The sequence below is a fragment of the Equus przewalskii genome, chromosome 18 (genome assembly GCF_037783145.1).
Source record: "Equus przewalskii isolate Varuska chromosome 18, EquPr2, whole genome shotgun sequence".
NCBI classification, from domain to species: domain Eukaryota; kingdom Metazoa; phylum Chordata; class Mammalia; order Perissodactyla; family Equidae; genus Equus; species Equus przewalskii.
This window is the reverse complement of record NC_091848.1, coordinates 36721440-36738315: the sequence shown is the minus strand read 5'-3', so window position 1 is coordinate 36738315 and position 16876 is coordinate 36721440. Positions and strand designations below refer to the sequence as shown.

Below are 16876 nucleotides of genomic sequence, written 5' to 3'. Positions count from 1 at the left end.
TGTTGGATCATATAAGCAAGGCAGGAAAATTATACCAGCGAGTTTCTTTTTTAATCAACTTCAACAGAATATCATTAAGAGATGAGTATTGAGGTCAAGAATTGTCTAGTTGTTGGTGAAGCTTTGGTGTGTGTTCTGTGAGCATGTCTTCTCTCCTCAGGTATTAAGGAAGACATTGGTTGGATTAAAGAGGTGGCTTGGAAATGAAAGGAAGCAGGGATGGAAAATAGTATGAAAGTCTGTTCATGGATAAGAGTTTGTTGGCTTATTTAGATTTTCTCGATTTCATGACCAAACAGGTAAGCTTATGCTACTAGGTCTATGAGGTTGGACCTTTAGCCTCATGGATTGCTCCGCCAAGCTTCCTATTTTCCAGTTGTGGCTGAGAAGTCAACAATAGGGTGCATTTCCTGTTGGTCTGGACGCGTTGGTTTTTACCTTTTCATTTCTTCTTCTTAAAACATTCTATTTTATCTCAATTGACTTCCTTGAAGTAATGTTTTTGGTTAGGGAGGACACATTTAATTTTTCCAGGAGAATTGTGTACTAGTATACATAATGTAGCATTGGGTAGAATGTAAGAAGACAAGAACTTTTGCACTCAGTTGGTGGGAGTAAACCAGAGAGCGATCTGACAATACCTGGTGGAGCTGGTGATGTGTATTCCCTAAAGCCAGCAGTTCCACCTGAGATACTTGCTTTAGATGCTTTAGAGTGGAGAGCAGTGCTACTCCACGTGCGATCTGCAGGTGGTGAAGGTTCGTGAGCTGTTTGTTTCTAGTCCACAGTGAGAGAAGTACAGAAAGTAAGAGTTGGTGTTTAGAAGCTTTTAGAGCAACTTACTTCCACAACATCCAAGAGTGTGACTTTGTATTTTATAAAAGTATTGGTCCAAAGCAGACTGGAAATAAGAAAAATGGGTCTTTTACCACCATAGTGGTGCTTTGGGAAGCACCACCCTAGGGAATCTCACACATGTGCAGAGACCTGTGGGGGATTGCTTATAATGACTACATATGTGTGTGTATAACAACCTAAATGTCTATCATTAGGAAAATGCATTTAAGACATCACAATATGTCCTATGAAAGAATATTATCCAACAATGAGAGTGAATGAACTAGATCTACATGTATGAACATGGATAAAGCTCAAATAATTTTGAATAAATGAGCAAGTTGCAAAATGTTACCTACATTACGATAATCATACAAAATATAAGGCATAAAATGATACTGTTTGGACTCGCAATAAGTGGCTGACAACATGGATGGGAAAGATGCATGCCAACATCAGAAGAGAACTTAACTCTGGGAAGGGAAAGGGGGATGGAATTGCCACTGGGAGAAAAAAATAAAGCTTCAACTATATCTGTGATCTTTTATTTCTTTTTTAAAAAGCTGAAGCAAATATGGCAAAAAATATTTACATTCATCATATTGAGGTGATGGGTAACTGGGTGTCAAATTTCTTCTATATTTTTCTGTATTTTAAAAATATTTCATAGTAAAATCAGCCTCAGAACAGGATTGTTTTCTGATCTAGAAAGCAAGTTGTACACACTAGACCATCCGGGGAACTTATTACCTACAGCGCCCAGGAACACATTTTTCTTCCCAGAAACTTAAAACCAGATATCAGCCTGATGGGCAGTTTCTGTGCCTCAGGGCTGAAGACGAGGCATTGGTTGGGAGCCATGGAGAAGGCAAAGAGTCTCCTGGATTCTGGATCTAGCTTTGTGACTAACTCATTGCGACAGTGAATTTCCCAAATTGAAACCTCCATTGACTTATCTGTAAAATTAGACTGAAACTTGTTTTCAGCATTGAAATTTTATAGCATGTATAAATTACATATAAATGCACATTTGAAATGTTACATAAACTCACAACTTGATGCTCCTTTTTACAATAATTATAGAGGCTAAAAGAATATATGGACTGAACACAGATACAGGAGTAAGATTAAATATCTGTGCAGTGAAGTCATATCTGGCTTTGAATCTCACCTCTCTGCTACTTACCACCTGTGAGCCTTGGTTTCCTGAAACTCTCTGATTTTCTATTTCCTAAGATGAGAATCATAATAAATAGTACCTACCTCAGCTTGGAAAGATTTGCAGAAATAATAGTATTATTGTTGTAGTTGTTACAAATCAGTTAACTTTTGTGCCTGGAAAGGTGCTGGAATAAATTCTCCAACAGCTAGTTAGTCATCTTCCAGAGATGGGATGAGCATAACATGCCAGTCATTCTTTGAAGCAGCAATAAACTAAGTACAAATTTTCCAGCATAAACCATGCTATATTCTTTATAACCACACATTCAAAGTGATTGAGAAATGGTCCTGTTTTCATACAGGACCCAAACTAGATGATGAATTATAGATTGTTCCAACTCTTGAATTCGCTTTTATGTGGGCTGTGGTTGAATGGCCCTAATTGTTTACACAGGATAAACTTGAAACAACAAAATTGAGAGTACTCTTGATTTTTAATTTGTACTTGGTAATTTATACTCTTGCCATTAATTTGTACAGAATGCACCAAAGCAGAACCACATGACCATGGGAGAAGAAGGGTCAGTCAAAATTTGCGTTAGTGAATCTCAAAGCCAGACTATGATTTGCCATGGAACAAAAAACTTGGACAGTCATCTGTCTTCCTTGGTAACGCAAGGCACAGTTAATGTGGCTGGGCCTCTAGCTCTGCTGACACAATGTGTGTTGATAAATCGAACTTTTGAAGGCTTGGACTTAACAGAGCAGCTGTCTGGTATCAGAGGGGCCTGGTGAAAGCTTCTGCAGCTTATCAGCAGAAAGATAACAGAGAGGCCCTGGTCCCACTGCCAGTGCTAGGGAGATGCTTATCACCCAGGCTCTGAGAACAGGAGTTTGACCCATTCCAAACACTTCAAAAATAAGGTCAACATACCTAAGACCTCAGCCAGCAAGGAATTTTCTGAGATAAGATTACAACGTTGTCCTTAAAGGGACACCAACCAAGTCAGTGAACCCCCAAATATTCCCTGGGCAGGACAACCCTGTAAATTAACCTTCGTACCAGCAGACTTGAGGAGCTCAATCTTAGATGCAAATATTCTGCTGCTGTTTTCCAAAGTAGGCACAAAACTCGAGCCATGTCTAAGAAAATCCCCACCTGAGCTTGGTACCCTCGAGATCAGCTAGTTGTAGAAGCTGGAGGCAGCTCTCTGTTGGCAAAAGCATTCATTCACTTTATTTCAGGATTTTGTTTCTTCTGTGTTGGCTGTGTCTAGGCCAGAGGGCCTCCAAGCCAGGTTAGATCTCTAGTCTAGGTCGAGGATGAAGTCATTATCAGAAAAGGTGATTCAGTTCTTGAGAGGAGCAGGTGTAAAAGGCTACTGCAATAATTTGTTTAAATAGCTAGTCATGTGTTTGATTTAAATATCAGTATGCAAACTGGCACAGGGGTGATGGACGAGGCCCGTCGGAGGTCAAGGTAGAGCTGGTCAGGTGTTCTCCCAAGACCATTTTGGTGAGAAGCAGCAGCATACAGAAAGACAAGTCACCTTTGATTTGTCATCCAGACACTAACAGTATCACTTCTTACTTTGAAATGCCTCATATTCAGTCCTTTTTACTCCCTGTGCACAGTCCTGGTGTGGCCTTCTGAATTCTAATGCCTCCTTCCCAGGGCTGTGCTGTCTATAGCTATGAGATTAATTTAATACAAACAAACAAACAAAACCCCTTTATATCATGTCATTTCCCATTAGAGTCTCACAATTAAGTTCATACTCCTCTAGCTTATTGTTAATGTCCTCGCTAATCTGTCCAGTTTCTCCTTCTCTGTTAATCTTTATTTCATTCAAAGGATCTACTTATGAGCGGTGTTAACTTATTTTTCCATTTTCCTGCCTCTGTGCTTTTGTTCCCGCTGCCTCCCCCTTTCAGAATTTCTTCTCCCTTCTCTTCTACTCAGACACATCTCTTCCGTTAAACCTTTTCAGACCAACCCCGCCTACACTGATCTGACCCTTCTTTGAACTCTGCTTCCTTATCGCCTCAAGTCCATACCGGCCCTTTGGCAATTAATCACATACTGCTTTGTGAATTTATCTTTATTTTGCATGCTCTTTCTTGGTCTTTCGCTCTTCTCTACCTCTCTGCATCTGTGTGTGTGTATGTGTGTGTAGCTAGATAAGAGGTCTTGTCTTAAATATCTTTAGAATATACTACCTCACAGGTGCTCCCTGACATTGTTATTGGTTGGTAATTCTTGATTAGGATCTTGATTTTTTGTCTTCTGTCCCCTCCTGTATCCATAGCACCTGGAGCTGTGCCTTGCACATTAAAAATTGAGTGTCAGCTTGTTACCCTCCAAAGAGGGTTTCCTTGACTGGAGTCTGCAACTGGCCTTGACATTCTGCCTTGCGTCCTGGCTTCCTGAGGATGGAGCTTGCTCCCAGGCTGGCAGCCTGCCTTAACTGCCTCTGACACGGCCACGTCTGTCTGTTCTTTCTCCTCAGATGCGTACTCTCATTCCTCCAGTGAAAACGGAGGCAAGTCCGAGTCAGTGGCCAACCTACAGACCCAGCCCTCCCTGAACTCCCTCCACAGTTCCCCCGGTCCCAAACGCTCCACAAACACCCTTAAGAAGTGGCTAACGAGTCCCGTGCGCCGGCTCAACAGCGGGAAGGCAGACGGCAACATCAAGAAGCAGAAGAAAGTACGAGATGGTCGGAAGAGCTTCGACCTGGGATCTCCCAAGCCTGGAGATGAGACGACCCCTCAAGGAGACAGTGCTGATGAGGTACTTACGTGAGGCCCTGGAGTCTTCCATTGAAAGGGCTTCTGACATACATCCTTCCTGGAGCCTTGTGAGGCATCCTTCCCCGGGTGTTGTAAACTGGCCCATTTCTAGACCTCAGTAGTTTGTCTTCTTGGGCCTAAGTGAGCTGAGATTTTTGTATTCTCAAGACCTTGTTAATTTGGTTTGTGACCAGTTCTAAGACTGAATAGCAGCTAGACTGTCCAGCAGACAGACCCTATTTTGCCAAATTTGGAGATGGAGGCCTGGGCCCAAGGAGAGCCACTTGGTCACCTCGTCCCCTGCCTCTGCTAAAGGGTACATCAAACCAGCTTGGCATTTTTAGAATAAGAATGAAAGAATGGAGACCATTTCACTTGGAAACCAGAAGACTGTGCTGGGAGATTATAGCTGTTTTCAAGTATTTCGAGCAGAGCCACATGTAAAAGGGAGTAGACGATTCCAGGTTACTCCAGAGGGGAGAATTGTGATTAACAGGTGAAGGTTTGCACAGTAGACAAGGTCTCAGCTCAAAGAGGGACTTTAATGGGAGGTCAACCAGTGATGAAATGGGCCTTCGTGAGAACGAATGAACAGCCATACCGGAAAGTTTGGGAGATCGTCACTTAACAGTGGGAGAGATCTGTGTTAGCTGAGAGGTCAGGCTGGACAATGACCTCTGGAATCCCTTCCCAAGCTGAGATTCTGTGTTCAAAAGATCGTGGGTAGGTTTTAGTTGGGGAAATGAGATAACTGTTTTATTTGGCAAACTAACCTACTCTAGTCACTGACACGACTAAGGAATTCTTCCTGATGTGTAACGAGACTCCCTCTGTGATTTTATGCTGTCGGCCATTTCTCCCTCTGAAAATGGCAGTAGAGCCTGGTGATACTTAGACTGTGGTTTAATAGTCCTTCAAAAACTTTAAAAGTTAGGTTCTCTCTGACTGCTGTTTCAGTTTTCTCTCTTGCCGGCTAATCAATGAGGTAGATGTTTCTTATATGTGTGTGTTTTCCCCCATTTGGGCCTCACTGTCCTCTGAGATAGCAGGTGTCCCCATTCCACAGAGGAGGACACTGAAGCTGAAAAAACAGGAATGTTGAGAGGAGGGTATCTTATATGTTGCTTTTTTAAAAATTCCGAAGTCCTGAACCATTGGCATCTTTAACTACATGAAACAGTGACTAATGCTGCTCTTTTGTTCTAGAAGAGCAAGAAAGGTTGGGGTGAAGATGAGCCAGATGAAGAGTCACACACCCCCCTCCCTCCGCCTATGAAGATCTTTGACAACGACCCCACGCAAGACGAGATGGTGGGACTTCTTTACTTTCTCACTTGAAAGAGCAACGTGTAAAACATGGGATTTTGTTTGTGTGTGTGGTGGGGGTAGTAATACTCTCTCTCTCGTTATCTCTTACACCATGTGAATCCACGATGATGTAGATTCCATCTGTATTGAGTAGAGGTCCCCTCCCCCAACCCTTGACATCTGACTTCATTCTGGGCAGGATAGGGGTGTGTGTAGAATTCTCGAAGTGGGAATATGCCTGGTGTCTTGTCCTGTTGATGAAGGGTAATGGCTCTGCCTTTGGAAGCGGCAGATCCCCCAAAAAACTATTTGTCTCAAAAAGGAATCTGAGCTGGTTCCACGTCATGATCGTTTGTTGTACCTGACCGTTCAACCTATGTTTTAGTTGGTGGTTTTCCCTATACTCAACTCTAAAATCCAAATCACAGTAACTTCCAGTCAAGCCCAGTGCTGTTAAAATTCTGCAAACACAGCCTGAGGGATGGAGATGCTGTGACGGGGAGGTTGTTGTTAAAGGTGGGCAGACCTAATACACCAAGTTGCCCAACAGAGGGTCACTGGTGTCTGAAATTTGGATGTCCACCAAGCCTCTAATCGCAGGGTGATCATCGCGATTGTTCTGGAGCAGAGGCTCAGGTGAGATGTGCTTCCAGGTCTGACCCGAGGCTCAGGGCTGTGTTAGCTGTGTGCTCCATCACTCTTTCCTTACAAACCATGCTTTCACTCCATTGGGTTTTTCTTGCCTTTTCTCGGTGTTGCTGTCCCGTGGACTCTGGAGGTTGAAGTGGTGGTTTCAGTTTTTGATGTACTTCGCATCTACTTTTCATAGTGTCGTTCTGTTGTCGTGGGGGTGGTTGCTCAGCCATCCCTCTGGGGTCTCCCTGTGCTCTCTAGTGCTCTGCCCTACAGTGGGCAGCCTCCTCTGAGGTGGTGGGCCCAGCCTGCACAGGCAGGGAACAAACCTTTACAATACCACCCAGGATACAATTCAACAAGGACTATTTGCAGATACTTCTGTGTTTCTGGTGATTTCCCAGTTCTTGTTTTAATTCTCTCTGCTTTGCATTTGGATCAGTAACCCACAGACATTAATTGAGATCTTCCTCTGTGCGAAGCTGGAGGGACATTTTCTAGGACAGGATGATGACTAAGATGTGGTCGCTGCCCCCTCTGTGACTCATCATGAGAAGCACACAGTTCTGGCCCCTCCTAAAGTGATGTTGGTGGCCCTGGTCTCCAGGGCCAGCTCTGACTCCAGACTGCTGGAAAGAAAAGTAGCAGGAAGGATGGCATAATGCCCATCCTGGGTTCCCATAGGCAAAAAGGCCTGTGCTTCACGTTGAGATGGGTATGAGGACCAACCTGCTGTGTTCCCGGAGGCCTCTTCTTGTAAAATGTTCTATGAACAGTGATAGTGTTTGTGGGGAGTAGGGCGCTCCTGTCACATTATCTGCCATCCCACACAGTCCTCCACACAAAGGTGCCAGCTTGCATAAGATAAGCGAAGGTCATGAACCTTCCCCCTTGAATTCCCTCAAACATGACATGTTTTGTGGAAAAGGATGTTATATTGTTTCTGGGTAATTTTTAACTGAGAATGCGGACTTACCCCCTGACATTTGAATAGCCATTTCTTAGCTAGAAATAGGCAGATGGCAACAGTCCCTTTTTAGACACATTAACCCTCCCCAGTCCTGCTGTGTGATTTCCGAACGTTTGTTTTTCTGGAATATTTGGGAGTAGGGTGAGCCTCAGAATTTCTAGCAAATAGAGTTGGATTTATTAAAATAATTTTTACAGCAGTACACAAGGAAATTTTAAAAGTCCACCCGTCGTAATGTTGTACAGTTAATTCTCCATGTTTCCTTCTAATGTTTCTTCACATGCGTGTGTTTTATTTTTATAATTATAATATGTGTATGATGTGTTCAATGTTTTATTTACTATTTCCTAAAATCTTACTGATTTTCATAACTGTCATTTTGATAGCTGGGGTGTATTTTGCTATTTGATATGCCGTAATTTGCTCAACCAGCCTATTTGGGGATATCCTAGGTTGTTGCCAGTTTTTGCTGCTCTAGATAATACGGCTACAGATCACTTGTACCTACAGCATTTGTTCTCTTCACCTCTGTCCTTGGAATAAGTTCCCAGGAATAGGATTGCTAGATCAAAAAATTGGTAACTTGGATTTCCAAATAGACTTAAGCTCTTTTCCTGCATTCTCCAAGAGAGGAAAAAGAGCGTTATTATATCTCTCGATTATATTTATTTGATTTTTTTTTTTTTTTAAAGATTTTATTTTTTCCTTTTTCTCCCCAAAGCCCCCCAGTACATAGTTGTATATTTCTTGTTGTGGGTTCCTCTAGTTGTGGTATGTGGGATGCCGCCTCAGCGTGGTTCGATGAGCAGTGCCATGTCCGCGCCCAGGATTCGAACCAATGAAACACTGGGCCGCCTGCAGCGGAGCGCGCGAACTTAACCACTCGGCCACGGGGCCAGCCCCTTATTTGATTTTTTTTACCCCATCTCAGAAGCAGAGACCTAAAGTAACTTTCAGATAAGATAACAAGAAACTTCCTTATTAAAACTTCCCTCTAACCGAAAGGACACACCTGAAGCCAGAGCACGGCCAGGACGTTCAACTTTCTGCTCCCACAGTCGTTAGTGTTGGAGACTGAAGGAGCGAGCGGCCTGGGCCCTGGGAACACGATTGCCCTCTGCTGTGATGTGTCAGGGGTAGAAGCCCTCACACGGGGGTCAGCCCCGTGGCCGAGTGGTTAAGTTTGCCCACTCTTCTTCGGCAGCCTAGGGTTTCACTGGTTCAGATGCTGGGCGCTGACATGGCGCCACTCATCAGGCCATGCTGAGGCGGCATCCCACATAGCACAACCAGAAGGACCTACAACTAGAATATATAGCTATATACTGGGGGGCTTTGAGAAGAAGAAGGAAAAAAAAAAGATTGGCAACAGATATTAGCTCAAGGTGCCAATCTTTAAGGAAAAAAAAAAAAAAGCCAGCACATGCATGTGGGGTTAACCATTTCTCCCCTAGTTTCTTCTCAAGTAGGAGAAGAAGAAAAAAAACCACTGGCCCTCAGTGAGCAGGAGTCCCCCAAACCATTGACCAAACAGCCACACGGACCAGTCCTTATTGCTGGTGCAGGGGGAAGAGGGACAGGCCCCTCCTGTCACTGGGAACTGAATAGTCTCTGGTCACTCCAGCACGAGACACACAGCTCTGCTAAAGCAGATTATCACATCCTAGTGTTCCAGTTTGGGGGCCTAACCAGAAACAGCTGTGTTTGTGGAGGTGCATGTGCATGCATGTGTGTGCGTGTGCACGGGGAGGGGTTTCTGGCTTCCTGGTCTGTAAGTGCCTGGCCTTTAGCATTTTTGCTTGACACCCAGTGGATATCTGTATTTAAGATCTATACCTAAGTAAAGCAAGAACAGTTTCTTTCTTTGGATCACTCGAGGTTAGATCTATGGACTCCTTTCATGCCCTGGAACAGTAGTGGGCAGCCCTGTAGTGGCCAGAATCCTGCCTGTCTCCCTCCCCTCGTTGCTGTCAGTGGGTGCAGTCTCTTGGAAACTCAGTGACCCCTCGCTCCCCTTGGCTTTTTCAGAGGCCTGCCTAAGGAGAGCCTAGTGCCATCCCTACTTCGCTGCTGGCCAGAATTCCTGACAAGGGGCCAGGCAGGCTGTCCCACCCCCTCACGATCCCCTAGCTCCTCTGTCATCTCTTCCCTCTGCACAGAGAGCTTTGCTTCCCTTGCCTGCCTTGAGCTTTGGACTTGCTGTGTTGCTTCCTAATTGCTATTCCTCCTTCCTGGCTAATCTGCTTTTCCTTTGCTACTCAATGTCTTGCAGTCCTCCTCTTTGCTAGCAGCCCGACAGGCTTCCACCGAAGTACCTACTGCTGCAGACCTTGTCAGTGCAATAGAACAGTTGGTCAAAAGCAAGCTGGTAAGTGGGGGTCCTGGAGGCAGTTCTGCGGGAGTCTCACCTCCAGGCGGCTCTCAGAGCTTGGCATCTGTCTGCCAGGTTCTCCTTTGCACTCATCTTCATTCCCCCTCTAGGATTGCTTCCAGCTAATGATGGTTTCTAGAAACCTGTGCCCCAAAGTCCTTTTTGGCTTTGTTTGAGAATGGGCATGGGTGATTAATAAGGCGTTTTGGGATTGTGACATTAATGAAAGGTGAAAAGTATCCAAGACAAAATAGCCTCCCTGTAAGCCTGGTCCCCTGGCCTACAGGGAAGTGGCATTTGTCTGTCTGGTTAGCGCTGAAGCTGACTTTGCTGCCAAGACACGGAACACGGATTGGATCTTTGAAGGCATTCGGTAATTTTATTCAGGGACCTCAGATAGCCTTCTACCTTGCAAGTCTTGCAACAGTAGATTGCAATCATAAAGAAGAATTGGCAAAAGTATGTGGATACCTCACGTCAAGAAATTAAGGCAGATGGTGCATGGCCCCATCATGGGGGAAAGAACTGAACCTAAACCGCTGAAAACTGGTCCAGCTTGTGACTGTCTCACGGACCAATCAGACCACTGGAGAGAAGGGTTATGAGTCTGAGCTGGTTCAGGCTGATGATAATGCTGGTGAAAGAGCTCCTTTTTGGATAGAGTTGTTCCTCTACTCCCATGTTGTTACATTTAAGTGTATCACTACAGGATGACAATTTGAAGCATTTTCCTGTCCTTTGCTCTCATCCATGTCACTCATTTGATTTTTCCTGCAACTCTCATTAGGATAAATATCTGTGCTTCCGCCAGACTTCTGCTGGACAGTCCTATTAATCAGCACCATTTCAACCCTTCTCCACTTGGCGCAGGAATTAGAGGAAAATGATGGGTGCTCTCTAGGGAAAGCTGCCTGATGATAATTTTGATTACAGTAACTCCCTTTTCAAATATGCTAGCTTATAGAGTACCAATGATATTTAAAACTATGGCTTTCTTCTTTTCCTTCTAAATTTTTCTTCATAAGTTAAAAATAATTCTTGGCTGATGTTTTTAGTAACTCATGTCAAACTCTTGAAGGTTGTCCATTGTTCTGCCATCTCTGCCTGTCCCACTGGTGGGAAGTGAGTGCTCTCATGGACACTACATCAGCTTTTCAAAGCACACCTCTGTCTGAACTCCTCACTTGCTCTCCTTTTCTCTCCACACTGATCCATACACCCTCTTCATTCTCCAAATATCGTTTAAATTTTTTTCCCGTAAAAATCATCTTTTTTTCCCCACTACCGGAACCTGGGCCCTAACCTCATGCCTGGACTATTGCAGTAGCCATTTGATCTTTCCTCACTTCTTTCCACCTTCCGGGCCTCCGTCTCCTGCCGAGTCTTCCACGAGCGCTGCTATTGCCTCCCTCTTGCCTGCACGAGTAGTGGTCTACAATGTGGGGGTGCCTTCAGGTACACAAGACAGTTCATTGAGGTGCAGAAAGAAAATATTAGAATCTCTTTATCTCATCATTTTAAAATGGCTTTGTGTGTGTTTTATTGTGTGCATAATGATAATACAATAGCACAGAAATATAATTTATAAAAAAGTTACATGTTTTGGGAGTGTATGACCAAAACTGTGTTTATTGATAGAGGTATATAATCAAAGTTTGGAAATCACTGGCCCATAGAGAGAGTCCACACTTACCCAGTATTCTAAAGTTTTGTAGCCTCGTCTCCAACCTGCCTTTCCAACATCTACTTGTTATGCTGGTTGATGAACTGTGCTCCAACCAGATTGTTTTCTTCACTGTCCCCAAACATGCACTTGCCTTTCCTCCTTCCAAGTTTCTGTTCATACCACCCCACTTCTCTGGAATGTTCTCCCTCTTATTTTGCCTGTCTAAAGCATAATAATAATCTGTCACAGTCGCCCTCAAATCTCATCTCTCCGCAAAGACTTCCCTGACCAGCCCAGGCCAGATTTCTTTTGGAGTCCCACAGCAATTACTATATAAGCCACATGCTGCCTAGGCCAGCTCTCAGACGGTCCTGTTGTATATTTGTTAAAATATCTTAATCTTTTCATTTGCAGCTCGCCTCCCCAGCTAGATGATTAGTCATTTAGGACATTATTTCTGCCTCCTCCATTGGTATATAGCAGTTTTTACACTTAGATCAGTAAACACTTGTTTCCAAAAGTCTGTATTTTTCCATATTTTGGATTAGCTTTTTCCTACTGCTACTGCTCACCTTAGCACTATTGGGAGTCTGTTTGGACCTCTAGTTTGTGTGGTCAATGGGTCTGGTGTTAAACATGCAAGTGCAGATATAGGCAATATCCCATAAGAGCAAATTTCCCAGAGCAGAGGGAGTGCAGGATGGTGTGGAGTTGACTGGCACTATAACAGGTTCTCAACAAATGTTTGCTGGATGAATGGCCTTTCTGTGGTGAGTTTACCATAATAAGGGCTTTTACTTCGTCCACCAATAACTACTTCTCGAGGACCTGCAGTGAGCCCAGAATTACAGAGATTTCTTTGGCCGAACATATAAAACCAAGCCCATATCACGGAAAGGAATGAGGGAGCAGTGGTTTGATTTCTCAGAATCTTTTCACCAAAATTTGAGCCTTTGTCTTTTCCTCTACTTTTCTCTTTCTTCCCATCCAAATACGTACCCACCATGGGGTACCGATGGAGCAACAGTAGGTAGTTGTTGCCTCAGCTATGTTTGAGAATATTGAGTTGCATTTTCACCTCCAAGACTTGAATTCCTGTTCCTCATCACCTCTTTAGCTTAGAAGAGGGTAAGATCTGGAGCCTGTAAAAGTTGTAGAGTTTTTATTTGACTGTAAGTACCACAGTGTGACAGCTGCCGAAATAGTCAGTGTGGTCATAGGCACACATAGGTGCATAGGTTAATGAAAGTACAATGTACAGATCAAGGGCGGTAATAGCCCCATTGTACTCAAAGTTCTTCAGACCACACCTGTCGTGAGTTGTGTGTGAGTCACATATCAGGTTCTGAACATGGCGTTCTAAACTGTTCTTGAACTCAGTGGAAGGGCCCTGGAGGAGGTAACCAGTACTATGTGGTCCATGTCATTTGAAGGAAAGTTGAAGAAACCGAGGTTCAGTGTGGGGAGAAGTTAGAGAGAGAAGACACATGAGAGTTGTCTCCTAATAATTAAGCACCACTGTGGGAAAGGAGGGTTGGTCTCAGTCTTTGCTGCTGCGGAGGGCGGAACCTAGACCCGTGGGTGGAAGTTTATCTTAGTTCCGAATAAGACGAACTAATAAGGTCCTGTCCAATTTACAGAGTCGGGAAATTTTACAGGAGCATCTGGTATGCTTGGACTTTTATATCTAGGGCTTGGATTCTTCCTGCTTTCTTTTTTGGTTGCTCAGGAGATGATACCAAATTCTGCGCTTAGAATTCATTGGGCCCCCTAGCTCTGCCCGAAAGCTGTGAGATCCCTTGTCTCTGAGTCCCAAAGCTGCCCTTGGTGTTTTATGGTCACATGGTTATGGCTGCACCAAGGCTTCCCACCCAGGGAGTTGTGGTCTCTGCTGCTTGAGATCTGCTGTTAGGGAACGAGGGCAGATGTTCTCCGCTCACCTGCAGTGCAGATGAAACCTCTGAAGCCCCCCCTAGAATCTCCTTTGGCAAGTCCTTCTAGACATTAAAGGACACTTCCGAGTTCTTGCCTGCCACCCTTGGTCTTTAACTAGTGCTTTTGTTTACCAAGAGAGGATGCCCACCCACCTCCTTCAAATAGAGCTAATGTACTTTTCCTGGGTTTTGAAGTAACGTATTTTCTTTAATTCTGAGCCAGGACTAAGGGCTCCTCCTGCTTTCCCTGTGTGATTTTTAGTAAAGCTTTTCCTAGACATGTGGACTGGCAGTGGTGGTGGTGAGTGTATAAGGAATCAGAAGACCTAGGTTTTAGTCCTGCCTCTGCTACTTGTTGTAGCCCTGGGGAAGTTACTTAATCTACTTGAACTTCTCTTTTATCTCATTTGTCAACAAAATGATTCTATCCACCTGAAACTAATCTTAAGAGAGTTATGATAATAATTGAGTAAGGTGTGAATGTGCTTTGTAAACTGATAAGCAGGCATCCTACCAATGTTAGCTCTTAGCCACCTCATCTGCATCGTGAAAGGCAGGGAAAAGGAACCGTGTCATAGTTCATCTTCTGTAGCCACACCCTGGGCACAGGGACACAGTACTGGTCAGCCAATAGATTGGTGGTTGGGTGAATGTTGCAGGATAATATCTTAACAATGTATATGGTTTGGTTTTATTACTCAAGTTTGGGGAGCAAGAACTTCCTGGCCGTGTGAGAATCTAGTGTGCCTCTACGCAACCCCAGGATCTACCACCTGCCTGAGATGAAAGACTGGGCCTCTGGAAAGAAAGCAAGCTCCTTCCCTGAGCTCTTGTCCTCAGGTGGCACATCACAGTAGTCCCTTGGGCTCAGGATGGCGCCAATGGCCTCTTGGTTTTAGGGACGGGGCTGGCCAGGACTGAGCTCTTATTCAGTCTACCTGGTGCCCTGGCATCCTGAGAATGTGTTCTACCTACTTCAGCAAGACTTGTCTCTCTCTCCTTCTCCTGCTTCAGTAGCATTCACCTCCCTCGGCTAGCCTTGTGGGCCATGGAACATGGCGAAGGCCAGGCTGCTGTGTGTGTGCTTTGCTCTCCTTTAGATGATCGGCTTGCTTTGTCAAAGGCAAGGTAGACTTAGCAGAAGTTCAGAGTCTTCTAAAAGAAGGAAATCATGGCCCCTTCCTACCCATTATGGAGGTGTGTGTTTTCAGGAACTGGGTTCTTCTGGCATCGCTCTGTGGAAAAGATTCCCGAGCTTGTTGAAATAGAGGAGTTTAAATTTCCACCAAATAAAGTGTAAGACAAAGTCACAAATCTGAAATGTCATTTGCTTGGAAAATCCAGACTTCAGTTTTCCTACTACATACTGGTCTTCCCTACACCCACCCTCAGTTTGCCTGGGAATGACTGCGATCTATTATTTTTGTCCAAAGAATATTATACGAATTTTTATAGAAGGGTGGGGCAGCTAAGAGGTTGGTGTGGTATGTGGTGCTGGCCAGCACCCTTACCTGTTTTCTCATCAAATGAGCTTTGACCTCCCCCAAAGAGTTCCATAGTATGTTCAGTAAATTCCTAGAGCCCTGCTGTTTGCCAGCTCTGAGATCAAGCACAGAACCTCCTTAATGGGGCTGATAGCCTAGGGTTGACGTTCGTAATCCTCTCATGCTTGGACTGTTGCAACCGTTTCCTCCCAGATTTCAGTCTGACATCTCTCTATGTGACTGCCAGAGAGGTCTTTCTTTTCTTTTCTTACTTAAAAAAAAAAAAATGTGATAGCTCTTTTCTGACCAATAAAGCAATATATGCTCATTCAAGAAAAACTGGAAAAATGACAAGTATGAACACAAATTATATCACTCATTTTACTATCATCTATGCATATTCAGTGTTGAAATATTGATATATCTAGGCCCCTTTAAAAATAATGTAATCTTAGTATATAAAGTATAAGTCTGTTGGCCTTTACTATTTTATCAGAGATGTTTTCCCAAGTCATGAAAAGTTCTTAGGAACGTTAAGACTGATATTTCTAAAACTTAAATTCAATCATGTTGCTTCCTTCCTTAAAATTCTCCTATCGCTGGTCTTAGAAGGTAAAGTTCTTGATGCCACACACAAGACTCCTTATGATCTGATCCCTGCATACTTCTCCAGGGGTGTTTATTTCACTACCCACGTCTTCTTTCCTCAGCATTCACCCAAACTCATATAACACATGGTTAATTGCCAGCTCACCCCCTACACATGCACCCTACATCCTACCTATACCGGACAGCTTTCAGCTTCCCAGGCTGCCCTATGTAGTTTCAGAGCTTGATCCTTTACACACAGTGCTGCTCCTCCCTGGAATGTCCTTCCATTGGTGTAGCCAATGAAATCCTTGTCATTTCTCAATACTCAGTTCAAGCGTTACCTCTCTCATTAAGCCTCTCCCTTCCTTATACCCCACCATAGAGCTGCCTGCTCCTTTTGTCGTCCTCCATGGTACCCCTTCTGTCTGGCAGAGCACTCATTGTAGCTTAGATGGTGGAGGGCAGGGAGCCATCTCTTATTCATCTTTGTTTCTCCAACACTTTGCAAATATTCAGCATGTAATAGATACTCGATAAATATTTGCTTTAGTAGAAACAAATGATCAATTACAGTACTGTGTAATGAATGCTGCTCAGAGGGTCTTATGGGGAAAGGGTGTTTATGAGAGCCCAGAGGAAGGCCATTTTATGGGTATGTGAGCCAAGGTTCAGCAGACAGGAAATGTGTTCATTTTTAAGGTGGAGACGGCCTTCCTCCATACTTAATCTACTTTTTTGAATCCTGTTTTTAATTCTGTTCCCTGACCTTGGATCGACTATCGATGCACCCATTGTGCAACTTTTGTTGCTCCCTCCTTTGTACACGTTTTCCTTGGTCTACTGAAAATCTTGTGGCCTGAGCCCCCTGCGGGGCAGAAGTCCTCCCTGTGGCCGCACAGACCACCACTCATCAACCAGCCACCGCTGCCTGTTCCCCCCCAGGAGCAGAGCAGACAGTTGCAGGTCACCTCTAGTTGCCCTTGGCTGGGACCCAGTATCCCAACTCTAGCACAGGTAGCCAAGTCCTCAGAAGAAGTCACTCTTGAATTGTTGTAAGTATTTCTGGTCAGCACTGTTATTTGAGGCAAGCCCTAACTTCCCTCTTCTTCCTCTCTCACTGCCTCTGTC

The 16876-nt window shown here is 44.2% G+C and overlaps 1 protein-coding gene across 37 annotated transcripts in view; it reads left to right on the top strand.

The window, feature by feature from the left end:
* Positions 1-16876, top strand: part of KALRN (kalirin RhoGEF kinase) — a 635442-nt gene that overhangs the window by 554009 nt on the left and 64557 nt on the right. For 24 of the 37 annotated variants that reach the window (XM_070583665.1, XM_070583666.1, XM_070583679.1 and 21 more), the window contains 3 exons: positions 4509-4792; positions 5998-6102; positions 9975-10070. In XM_070583665.1, the coding sequence (XP_070439766.1) occupies positions 4509-4792; positions 5998-6102; positions 9975-10070 (485 nt within the window). The remainder of the gene's footprint in view (positions 1-4508; positions 4793-5997; positions 6103-9974; positions 10071-16876) is intronic. The other 13 variants (XM_070583663.1, XM_070583662.1, XM_070583667.1 and 10 more) reach the window with 3 other exon arrangements.